Source organism: Triplophysa dalaica, chromosome 25 (genome assembly GCF_015846415.1).
Source record: "Triplophysa dalaica isolate WHDGS20190420 chromosome 25, ASM1584641v1, whole genome shotgun sequence".
NCBI classification, from domain to species: Eukaryota; Metazoa; Chordata; class Actinopteri; order Cypriniformes; family Nemacheilidae; genus Triplophysa; species Triplophysa dalaica.
The window spans coordinates 15,338,032-15,350,016 of record NC_079566.1 but is presented as its reverse complement, the minus strand read 5'-3'; the positions used below and the strand labels follow the sequence as shown (position 1 = coordinate 15,350,016).

Here is an 11,985-nt window from a genome sequence, read left to right as displayed (position 1 = left end):
CAGCGTCGAGTCCACAAATAGCAGCCAATCAAACGATCCCGAAGGCGGTGCCATACGTTTTCCACTAGTGGGGTAGATTGTGACTGATGTAAGTAAGTAGCGTTGAATATGTGCAGACGGAATGAAGAGGTTTAGTGCATGTTATATAAGTATAACTTAGCCAGAGGTGGGTAGTAACGAGTTACATTTACTCCGTTACATTTACTTGAGTAAGTTTTTGAAAAAATTCTACTTCTAGGAGTAGTTTTAAATCACTATACTTTTTACTTTTACTTGAGTAGATTTGTGAAGAAGAAACTGTACTCTTACTCCGCTACATTAGGCTACAATAAGCTCGTTACTTTTCTTTTGACCTCTTTGATATTCTACGCGTCATTGTTTTATTTTGACAGAGAGTGAGACTTCTGCCAATGGCTCTACCATGTGACTGTGTTTCACCAATCAAACGTAGTTGCGCAGTCTCGTCACGTGACCATACTCAATCTCAGCGGCGTTCGGCGGGACGGGTTAGTTTACAGTCGTAGCAAAACAAAAATATCACAATCAACCATCGGCAATGCAGACACAGGCGAGGAGGAACACCCCTGGCCTCATATTGAAAGCATGTTTACCTTAGTAAAAGTGCGAAACAGCAGCTACATTATGCGGTGTCTTCTGTGTCTCCCAAAACAAACGGACATTTCAGCATTCAACAACTCAACATCTAACTTGAGGAAACATGTAGCGCTAAGTGTTCTAAAATCGTTTTTTTTTTGCTGTGGATAGACGAATGTTTGTCTTTAAAGTTACATATGTTTTAAACATTTCCTATATATATTATGTGTGGAACGGTACGTGTATTTGTATTGAACCGAAATGGTATGGGCGTCACGGTTCGGTGCATATATTTAACTTACACAGAGAATAACTTACACGGTATAAAAATAACGTGGGTTCTTTAGGGACATTTAATCTGTAGTCCCGCCTTAGCTCTGAAGCAGGCTGCGTTTGCATTGCAATGCTTTAGTATGTTGTGTGAGAGAGAAAGAATGGCGAGGGCTCGATCGAAAAGTCACAAAGTGTTTACTTTACTTATTTTCCATCATTTTGTTTATGCAGGACATCATTCAAACTGCAAAGTGTTGAAGTCACACATACTCTATCTCTCTCTCACACACACACATTTTATGAGAGTTTATGGGCTGCCTTGTTCTAGTTCTGTCTGCAAGCCTGGTAAAAAAGTATTAAGGTTTGGAAATTTGTGTTTACTTGTGTTTATTTTTTTTTTATTATTTTATTTTTTTTTATTTTTTAAGTACTTGAATTTACCTGGATAATTTTAATTTAAGCTATTTTGTAATTAATTCATAAATTTATTTTAATGTATTTTATTGATTTGATGAACTATAATTTGCTTAAACATTATTATTATTTTGTATTTTTGTCTGTCTGATTGAATGCTTGTTAAAAAAAAAATCAGACGTTACTCGACAGTTACTCAGTACTTGAGTAGTTTTTTAACCAAGCACTTTTTTACTCTTACTCAAGTAATTATTTGGATGACTACTTTTTACTTTTACTTGAGTCATATTATTCTGAAGTAACAGTACTTTTACTTGAGTACAATTTTTGGCTACTCTACCCACCTCTGAACTAGCAATAGTTAAATTGTAGTCTATTTTAAATGTTGTATAACATTTATATCAAACGAAAACGTGACGTACTGGAATGAAGAAAGCATAAAAAGAAGAGAAATGCGGTGGTAGTGGTACATAGTACAATGATAGTTGAAGATGGCATTTACATGCTCATGTCACTGTACATCACTGCAGAAAAAGAAAGATAAATGACATAAATTCCTAGATATACTATTTATAATGGTTATGATAGAGAGGTTCTGTTAGTGGGATGTTATTTGGTGGATGGCATCCAACAAAACATTAAGCTACACCTTCTGGCCAAAACACACTTCATAAAGGAATTTTGTAATGGCTTTAATGGCAAACGATTGATAGGTCATAATGGTATTTCTAATGAAAACCAATTAAAATTGTATTGTTATTCTTTCAGCAAGGATGTATAAAAAACAATATTACTATAAGGTACATATTCCTAAATACATTTTCTAAGCAGTCTATTATACATTTTGAAGCATGCTTTACAATCTAAATATCATTAAATGTCGACTACTCTCTTCAATGTAAAATAAATGTAATTGATCTAATGTGTGTCATATGTCAATATTCATATAGGCTACTCATATTCACACAGCAAATCACTAATGTGCTAATTTTAATACATAAGTGCTTTTAGTAGAAAAACAGCAGTTAATACACTTTCATATCAATTACACAACAGTACTTCAGAAAAATCAAAAGATCAAATATAGTTATGTAGTTGTTTGTTTTCAGTTTCTTAGGACAGTATGTTATATTTGAGTGTTTAGTAGAAGTTCTTATGAGAAGATATTCCATAATCCATGCAATACAATGTTGTAATACTATGAACAAAATTCATGGGATGATTCCTCCTAAAAGTATAAATGTCTTTGTGTTGCTTTAAAAACATCGCTCTGTTCATCTGCGCGTCCTGACAGATCCAACTACACACAGTATTTACAAAATTTGCTCCTTTCAATACTGCAATTTCTCTACCTGGAAGTGAAAAATTACTTTACTGTACTCTGTTGTACCATAAAACCACAAAGTATATAATATTATGATATCATATTCAAATATGATATACTGTATGAATCTCTGGAATACAGTGTCTTATTTCATGGGGTGATACCAGACAACTTCGCCACCTCCTTTAGAAGATCTCCAGCCTCGTTCCTGTACTTTGGACTCAGTTCTTTAGCTCTTTTTGCCTCTCTGAGGTTTTCCTTCAGGTTGTCTACCAACCTTTTGCGTTCCTGGTAAATGGGTTGAGCTTCTTCGACCTGTCTGGTGATGCCTTCTTCAGCCTGGAGAAGCGAATCAATCATTTCTTGGAGTTTAGTGCCCACAGACATGACACCCTTGGCAGCTTTGCTCAGCTCTGTGAAGTCCTCCTGCGTCCGCTTCAGTTTGTCTGGAATTTCAGCCTCTGATCTCACCACCAGAGTGAAGTCATATCCTTTAACCTCCAGACCGATATATGGTTCATCTTTTGGATGGAAAGAGACATCGAATTGATAACACATAGAATACAGCCAAACAGTAAGAACTTGTAACACAGATTCTCTTAAATGATTGTGATGTGTGCTGGTGCTCTGGGCAGATTGTGCCCCCTGCAGGCTGTGACTCATGTGTGACTGCAGGGTCTCACCATGTTCCTCTTTTATTTTCTTCAGGCATTGTGACAAACTGTCATTAGTGGATAACTGGTAGCGACGCGAGATGCACTGGAGCATTTCCTTCATTTGTTTATAGTTCTCCTGCTGTTTGTTAAATGTTTCGGAAACATCCTTGAATCGCAGGTCAAGGTCGGGAACGTCAACATGCCGGGCAGAAAAGCTGCCTGTCTTCTGCCTTGTGTCTGCAAGAACAAAACATGAGCCATTCGATTGGTCAAAACTATTGACACGTGTTTAGCAAATATTGTCTACGCTTAATAGGACCTGAGAACATATGTTGAAAGAAATCCACATTATTAAAGGCGGTGTGCCAGACAGGGATTAGGTTGAGCCATGATTGTGTTAAACTATAACATTTAAGTAGTTTTAACAAAAATAAAATGATGAGCATATTAAGACAAAACAATGGCACTGGTGTATTTTAAGATATGTCCGTGCAAGCTGTTTTTTAGTCTAGGACTAGTCTTAAACCCAGAAAGAAATAGTCTACAGCATTCAGTAAATTCAGACTGACCATTAGCAGTGGGACGACTTCTTGCAGATTCCGGTTGATTTTGGTTTTTGGGAACTATAGGTTCTCTCTAGAAGTGACAGAAAAGCAAGAACCTGCTCAATGCTCCAAAAAATAATACTTTGAGAACAAAGACATCATCTGAGAATGAGAAGAATTGAAAGAACTTTCAAGATAATTTATTTTTGTGCTCACTATGTGTGAATGACAAAAAGAAAAAATACATTTGTGTTATTATTTAAAGCATCATTTTGCTTTAATAATAAATTTAATTAATAATAACAACATTGTCTCTCTTCATTTGTAATGTCTGCTTCACTGATGACCTACTTCTACACAAATAAATAAAAGGTTTGTCCTAATCCACTGAGGCGTGAAAACAGTGTAAGAATTACAAATCCTCCAGATTAACACTGAGTTTAATAATATCATAAATCTATACTCAATCATTTGTGTATAAGTCTTAATACTGCAAACGAAAAGCAATCAAAGCCTTTTTCTTATAGAGTAACTTTATCCGACGGCAAGGTTTAAAGTTTACACAAGCACATTCTTTACATTCCACTTCACCGGCAAAACACCGTGAAATAAACATTAAACGGGACCTTACCTCTCCGTCTTCACCGCGAGAGGAAAAACAACAACCCATGTTCACTTCAAAGGTTTTTCATTCCCATCAACAAAAAAAGTTAAAATGAAAGTTCATTGTGACGTGCGTCACAGTCACATACAGTCAAAGCGTAGCTCCCACGTGACCATCAGGTGCACCTGTACAATATTTACCGTAGATTTGAGGAGATAATGTTTGTAGTTCGTCACTGTAAACGTTGTCTCTCAATTTCTTCTAGATATGGATGTATTTGTATTCTTTAAATGCTATATGTGTGATTTATTATCAAAGAAATGATAAAATAATGAATGGTCTAGATTGAATATGGCAAATCTCTTCAAACTCGTTTGACTGACGAGAGATTCAAGATTCAAGATTCAAGATTCAAGATTCAAAGGAGCTTTATTGGCATGATAAAAGAAAATGTACATTGCCAAAGCACAAGATTAAATATAAACATGCAGAAATACAGATTAAGATAAAAAATAAGATAGAATAAAATTAAAAGTCTATAAGTAAAAATCTATATATATATACATCTCAATATAAACAGAAAAAGAGTTTTAATTAAAGTTCTCAATGAGGGTGACAGTGTCAGTTTGTGTGTGTTGTCCTGTCAGTGTTGTGTTGTGTTGTGCTGGTTGTTCTTTGGTCGTGGCAGGACTTGACATATCTTGCAGCCAGGTTTGAGCTTCTTGACTCAAACGTTTTTATTTTAAATTTTAGCAACCCTTTCATGCCGACAAAAAGGATGATCTTCAATTCTATTATTAAACTGCTGCGTGCGTATTTGTTGCAAGATTTATTTTATGTATGAAGCAAATAATTCGATAAAGTTTTGTTTATGTTCCCCATGTTTTCCAGTCGCCACAAACATTTCTCTACATTGGTGTCTAGGGGGCGCCATTGAATCACTTTGATGAGTTTGGATCACTGTGGCTGTCTGTTATGTATTTTTTAAGTCTGCTTTGAAATTTCTTGGGATTCTGTGCTTGCTTCTTATGAGAACCTCACCTGACTACACAATCCTGGCAAATCTACCATATTTGTAATAATCATGAAACATCAAGTCAGATTATCAAGGCAAATCAAGAGCACATGATCATTTCAGGTAACACGAATTTAAGACAGATATTCCAGAACAACACCTGCGCCGGTACCATGAAGCCGGTTTAGATGGCTACGATTAGGATTAGTTTCCGCCAACCCTGGGTTGTGGGCACCATGAAAGAAGCTCATCTTTAATTGGTGTTCATCGCCATGATAATTTACGTTTCCGGAGCAGGTTGATCGTAATAGAGATCTCGCACCGAAACTGAACCAATCAGCGGAGAGTAAATTTGCATATAAGTGACGCATGTTACAATCGCTAGTCATTTTTAATAATGTTGAATTAAACACGAATATAAAAATATATTTCAAATCAAATAATGTTAACTATATAGGTAAAATCTGATTTTAGAGAGAACATTTGCTGGCTTTCTCTTACACAATTATGCCATTGTTTTATTATACGACCTACAATATGTATTTCTTTGCATTGCATTTTTTATATTCTTGCAGAACATCTAGGAACACTTTCAGTTTCACTGTGTTGGGACATTAATCTTCTTTGTCCACTAAAGTAACCTTCTATTAAACAGCTATAAGATACAGACAAAAGCATACATGGACAGTTGACAGCACATATCTTTTAACACTGCTATTTTAATCTTTTTTTAATCAACTGTAGAATTCACCTAAATAATGTGTCATACATTAGGCCTACATTTTATTTTTAAATGCATAAGAAGTTTTTGATACTTTCATGCCTACAACATTCCATAATGCATCTGTGTTGTGTCAGTGCTTTAAGGACGGTAAAATTAATGGGGAACAGTACAAAACAGTAAATGTGTCGACTATATAGTCGTAATTCCATGCTGAACGCGATTGGTTTTGCGATGCCGACGTCACTCGTTCGTGTGCACGGCCAAACTAATCTTAGCTTCAGGATCAAAGCTTGAGTTGACAAAGAACTCCATGAGCTGCTTCATGGTACCAACAAAGCTTGATCACGTTGGTTTGGTTTTGTCAACCCCAAACTAATCCTGTAACCCTGAGTTTGTTCAGCTACATTCATGGTACAGTCCCCTGCCCTACAAATGTGGACACGAAGCCTTTACAAGCCTTGAAATGTAAGCAGCTCAAAACATGTAGGCCTATTTGATGTCAAAAATACTGTCTGACAGGCAGGTCAAAAGGTCATGATGGCCAAAAATTAACACCATAAGATACCCCCAAAGTATAGTATGAAGGCCAATAATGGAACATGTCTAGATTTTCACTCATATAAGTTTTTAAAAGTGGGAAGCTCACTTTGTGGCTATGTGTTCCTGTAGCCTACCTCAACTGGTTAATGCACGGTAGGTTGTGGGTTTGAACCCCAAGGAACACGCATAAAACATACCTTTTGCTTTGGATTGAAGCATTCATAAATGTGATGACCGAAAATATTGTCAACATGTATGATGCCCAATTAAGAATACTTTCTAAGTAGACAGCACACTAAATTGCTTATAATGATGTTTTGTTTATGCTGTTTGGTTAGGCAACTTGCCAGGCGCCTTTAAGATGCCCAGAATTGCTGTCTAGTTAGGCAGCTCGCAATGCTTTGAGACGCTGCTTTTGTTTTGTGACTTTGAGTGCCAAGTGCTTGAAAACACAAAAGAAGTCGAGCTAAACAAAGCTCAACCAGCTGTTTGTAATTTGCCTTCTTTATGTGCTGCTCACAAACAGCCGCTACCTGCTGTGAAACTGGCGCGCTGAGCGGGTGGGCCGCGCGCACTGTGATTTCCCGCGCAGATCGGGAACGCACCATATCATTTCGCTGTCATCCGCGCGCCCGTTTGCTGAGCGCATAAGTGAAGGTTTGCGGAATAAAGAAGTATTGATGGGGCACATCTCCGGATGCAGGTGTTTGTGCTGACAAACGAGGAAAAAGCGCTTCACTAGGTACTAATTGAGCAGAAAAATGAAAAGAGCCGCAAGAATGAGACAGACGTCACGTGTGGGAGAAGAGATGCTCGTCCAACGCAAGCGATCATGTCGAATACGACAATGAACACGTGTGTGACTTAACTGACCGATCGGCCACATCTGCGATGTTTGCATTTTTGCAAAAGTGTGTTTTGTACATTAAGATCTTGTAAGAATTTCGTGGTCCTTGGCTGTGATTCGTTGAAGTAAAGTCCGATTCGCGAACGAATCGTTCTTTAGAGTCGATTCTTTTAAACGGGTTGAATCAGTACACCAAATCGACTGAACCGTTTAAAACAATTCGTTATTAAATATCGACGAGTTATTCTCTTTTTGAGCGTATAACTTTGGAGGTTGTAACCTGCCTAATCATTTTGAGCAAAATAAATCATAAAACAAAACACTTAATTTTCATTTCTGATTTAACAAGTCTATGCAATTTATGCGCGATTATTTTAATATAATATATGCGGCCACGGTTCTGCTTTTGTGGGGTGACAATTTAAGTTTGTATGTAGTTTTGCGCCACAGATGGCAGGTATGCGTCCCCCGCGGGCACGAGTCCGTGATGGGCGTCATCGTACACATTTCCCGCGAAAGTCCACAGCTTCATGGACTCTTCCAAGTGCTGACACGAGCGGGGGAAGACGGACGAAGCCAACTTTAGATTCACTTTAGAAAGCCATACGTGATATTTTTAAATCTGTTTAATGTGGACGTGTTATGCCTACAATGTGTTTTTTCTGTCTATAAAATGAATTAAAACCGAGCATACAACATTTTATTAAGTCGAAAGTGCACACGTTCCCCTCCGGTTTATTATAGCGTCCCGTCCGATCGTGTTGTGTTTTAAACCTTCCATTCATCCATTGAAGACGACAACACGCCGATAAACAAGTAAAATTGATTGAATTGTTAAAATGGTCAAAACCCGAAAAACTCAAATGGAGGTAAGATCAAGAGTTTCTGTTTCTTAACTTACTGACAGCTTGTCGAGTATGTGTAGTGTGCAGACTTACAGTACATAGTTACGCACGATCGTGACTTAAAACACGCGTGCACGTGAACGCGCAAGTCATTTAGAGTAAAGTTTGTCCAATTGTTGTGTAGTTTTATCTGTTGCATGCATGCATCTGTACGTATTCAAATACAGATTTTGTAAACCTTCATATTCTGAATATTAAAAAGGCAATACCTCATCATCATGAGAATAATCTTTTTGGAAATTATGTTTCCAAAGAAAAAGTGACTTATTAGTAGGAATAATGTCTATTGTGTTGTTGATTTTACTCTATTAACGTAATTCTAGATGATTTGATGCTAATTGAAATAAAACTGTTTTCAGACCAAACAGATGGACATGATGGATCTGTCAGAGGAGAGCAGAGACAGTATACAGTCAAAGGTGGATGAAGACTCTTTATTTTCCCCAATGAATTTAGACTTTTCTTGTACTCAGAGTTTGCCTTCCATTTAAGGTTTTTAGATGCAAAAGTCACTGTAGTATAACACAATGCACGTTCAGTTTAATACAATTCAAATAACATGGATCTACTGCCTGCCCAGCATCAGTAGATTGTGATGTCATCACTGTGTCAAGTTTTGATTGGTGCCCATAAGACAACGCTGACACAGAACATACAGAAATGTGACAAATGTACAGATACTTGTGTTTGAATATCAGGCACTTTTACTCCGAGCCGGTAAATGCTTTCTGACCCTGATTTTATCTGTTATTTGTTTGGGTCGAGATAATCCAGGGAATTTGTTTAGTTGTCCTTGGATAAGCTTTGTTTGATTCAGGAACATGTTAAACTGGCCGAATATTTCTGACGTGATCTCTCGACAGCTTCATCTGTTGTGAGGAAAATCATGAGTTACATTCACATACACCATCTCTGCATTAAAACATTCCCACAAGAGCTTTACATTTGAATTCAAATCCTGAGTTTCTGAATATCTAAATATAAATAAACGTAGGACTTGCATCACTATTGATAATCATAAGTCATTTTGCTGGAATAATAATGTTCGGCGTCTCTTTCTGTGGCAGGATCTTTGCTTCAGATCCACATTTATTACAGACGAGTTAGCTCAGATCTTCATAGAAACGGACAGCGAGGAAGAATTTGAGGGTTTCGCAGACGAGTCCGACCGGAGGAAAACTGTGGTAGGCTAATATGAAATCTGCTCTTTATCGTGAATCATCATGCTATGTCTTGATTTATTTTACACAAGAATTTCATCATAAGTGTCACGTAATGTTTTTTTACAAATTACCAGAGTGGGGGGTCTGAGGAAGACAGCGATGACATCGGCTTTTATTCCGAAGGGGAGGAGCCGGAACCTAAAAAGAATCGCAGCTCTGGACTGTGTGTGGCGTTCAAGTTTCCTAGCAAGAGAAACTCCGCCCCTAAACGGCATGCGGCCAAACAAGGCATCAAAGAGGCCACGCCCACAGCCCCTCCCACCCTTACTCAGCCTGCAGGGAGAAACGGGAAGCGCGGTCGAAGTCAATCGAAAGAGCCGGTTTTATGTGATATTATAAAGAGCCAATCCAAACCCTCGGATCCCTTGACCAGCGTTGAGAGTCTGCTGACGGATGAAGAGATGCAAATATTGAGCAAAAGGGCAAAGAACATCCAAGAAAACAAAGCAATGGTACTTTTCATTCATTTTGTCATTGAAATGTGCTCAAAGTATGACCATCGTTGTCATTTCTACTTTAGTTATTTTATCTTTGGAATCTCTTGGAAATGGCAACTTTTTTTTTGCAGCTAGCAAAACTGTTTGCAGACTTGTCATCTTTGCCTGACCTTTCCTCTAAAACAACTCCCACAGTAAGAACCCGTAAACACACACAATCTAACAAAACCTTTCTCTCCACGACTCTACTTCTTTTATAGCTTGTAGTCATGGTACACTTCTAAAAGAAGATAAAGTGTTCTTCAAGCAGATATGCTCAAAGGAATAGCAAACAGCAATAGCTGTTATGTAAACGGAGGGCTGGTGATGTAAAAAAATGGTTTATATGTTGTGCTCTCACCAGAAAAAGAAATCATCCACTTCAAAACGTCGTTTCTCAGAGGTGCAGAGCGAGAGACGGAACCCGAGCCGCAAGGCGAGACCCCCGGAACATTTCGGGTTGGAGAAGGAGGAGAAAGCAGAACCTCAAAAGAGAGAGGGCGGCAAAATCGACATCCAGCGTCTGATGGGGGCAAGAAACAGATGCTTTTCTACATGATCTTAATGGACAAATTAAACTGATCTCAAAGTGAAAATGATCTACTAAACATGACAGATTTGCATTTTATTTTGAATTTGACACGTTTTTTTGATCATGTGCAGGTTAATGAGGGACAGCGAGACGTGAGGCCCAAACAGAGAAAGCGTCGGTCACGCGAGTTCCTTCGTATGCCAGAGGACATCACCCAAGAAGAACTGGATAACGTCGCCGATCGAGCAAAAGACAAGATCCTGGATAAAGAAAATGTAATTTATTTTATTCATCGACTCGTGCGACTCTGTAGTATTTGGCATGCGTTTGATGTGTTTATATGACGTGTCTTCAGGGCAGCACGTGTCATCAGTGTCGTCAGAAGACCCTCGACACGAAGACAGAATGCAGGGGTTTGTACTGCCAGGGGGTCAAAGGTCAGTTTTGTGGCCCCTGTTTACGCAACCGTTACGGGGAAGATGTCCGCGAGGCGCTGCTGGATCCTGTGAGTGTCTCGTCTGAATATCCCAACTGAAGATGGTCATTCTGTTAGTTTGTTGAGAGTTGTTAAGCACTTTTTGTGGATCATTTGTTGTGTTTTCCACAGACGTGGGTGTGTCCCATCTGTCGTGGTGTGTGTAACTGCAGTCTGTGCAGGAAGCGTGATGGACGCTGTGCTACGGGCGCTCTCACAAACCTAGCCAAGTACTACGGACACAGCAACGTAAAGGAGTATTTGGAAAGGTAATTCAGTATTTTAGTCGTGTTTAAATAAGATCTTTAAAGGTTTAAAAAAATTGTTTAAATCATGTGTTGTCTTGTATGTTTGTTACTCTGTGTGTTAACCAGCAGCTTGTCTAAAAACTGAACTTTACAATTAAAGTCTTTTCTTTTGTTTTTAAAGTCTACAGAAGGAAGTGGAGTGAACACAGAGTGTCTGGCACTTGTGATCCGAACCGATACTGTACCACTTCTGATATTTTACCTTTGACACTTTTTAAGCATGTTTTTTTAAGAACAGATATGCAAACCACTAGTGTATTTCTAAACGTCCTGATTTTATACTGTACTTTGATTTCAAATAAACCGTTTCTTGCAGATGATTCGCACATGCCTAAAGCATATAAAACATGTTTCTGACTGAAAAGCATTTTGTCATTTGCACATTTGTTGTCATTTTAATAAGCTTTAATAAAAATGTTCTTGTTTTATATTTCTTGTGCTCTTCCCTTTGTTTATTTAAATTAATCATCATATTTCTATTTCAGGATAAAAATGATTACAAAACGCCAAATTTACAGTGTCGGTGGTGA

General features: G+C 38.0%; 2 protein-coding genes across 3 annotated transcripts; one reads left to right on the top strand and one right to left on the bottom strand.

The window, feature by feature from the left end:
* Window positions 1-294: 294 nt before the first annotated feature.
* On the bottom strand, window positions 295-4,570 carry si:ch73-345f18.3 (uncharacterized). Its single transcript, XM_056741124.1, has 4 exons — window positions 4,438-4,570; window positions 3,831-3,897; window positions 3,289-3,498; window positions 295-3,126 (listed from the first exon to the last, which is right to left on the bottom strand). The coding sequence occupies exons 1-4, from the start codon at window positions 4,474-4,476 to the stop codon at window positions 2,756-2,758; spliced, it is 687 nt and encodes a 228-aa protein (XP_056597102.1). The 5' UTR covers window positions 4,477-4,570; the 3' UTR covers window positions 295-2,755.
* A 2,712-nt stretch (window positions 4,571-7,282) lies between these two features.
* Window positions 7,283-11,885, top strand: cdca7b (cell division cycle associated 7b). 2 transcript variants are annotated; one of them, XM_056741539.1, is made up of 10 exons: window positions 7,283-7,431; window positions 8,801-8,860; window positions 9,509-9,625; window positions 9,739-10,116; window positions 10,233-10,295; window positions 10,505-10,672; window positions 10,804-10,947; window positions 11,028-11,177; window positions 11,280-11,416; window positions 11,577-11,885. In XM_056741539.1, the coding sequence occupies exons 2-10, from the start codon at window positions 8,810-8,812 to the stop codon at window positions 11,596-11,598; spliced, it is 1,230 nt and encodes a 409-aa protein (XP_056597517.1). In that variant the 5' UTR covers window positions 7,283-7,431; window positions 8,801-8,809; the 3' UTR covers window positions 11,599-11,885. The 2 variants fall into 2 exon arrangements, with proteins under 2 accessions (XP_056597517.1, XP_056597516.1); XM_056741538.1 differs by lacking the exon at window positions 7,283-7,431 and adding an exon at window positions 7,464-8,405.
* The last annotated feature ends 100 nt before the right edge of the window (window positions 11,886-11,985 follow it).

What these genes read in the sequence shown, in the direction of transcription:
- cdca7b (XM_056741538.1), top strand. Translation starts at nt 8,376, where the DNA reads ATGGTCAAAACCCGAAAAACTCAAATGGAG. An exon ending in GCGAGGCGCTGCTGGATCCT is followed by an intron (nt 11,178 to 11,279) that starts GTGAGTGTCTCG and finishes TGTTTTCCACAG; the next exon opens with ACGTGGGTGTGTCCCATCTG. An exon ending in GTAAAGGAGTATTTGGAAAG is followed by an intron (nt 11,417 to 11,576) that starts GTAATTCAGTAT and finishes TTGTTTTTAAAG; the next exon opens with TCTACAGAAGGAAGTGGAGT.
- si:ch73-345f18.3 (XM_056741124.1), bottom strand. Translation starts at nt 4,476, where the DNA reads ATGGGTTGTTGTTTTTCCTCTCGCGGTGAAGACGGAGAG. An exon ending in CTCGCGGTGAAGACGGAGAG is followed by an intron (nt 3,898 to 4,437) that starts GTAAGGTCCCGT and finishes TGTCACTTCTAG; the next exon opens with AGAGAACCTATAGTTCCCAA. An exon ending in GAAAATAAAAGAGGAACATG is followed by an intron (nt 3,127 to 3,288) that starts GTGAGACCCTGC and finishes TCCATCCAAAAG; the next exon opens with ATGAACCATATATCGGTCTG.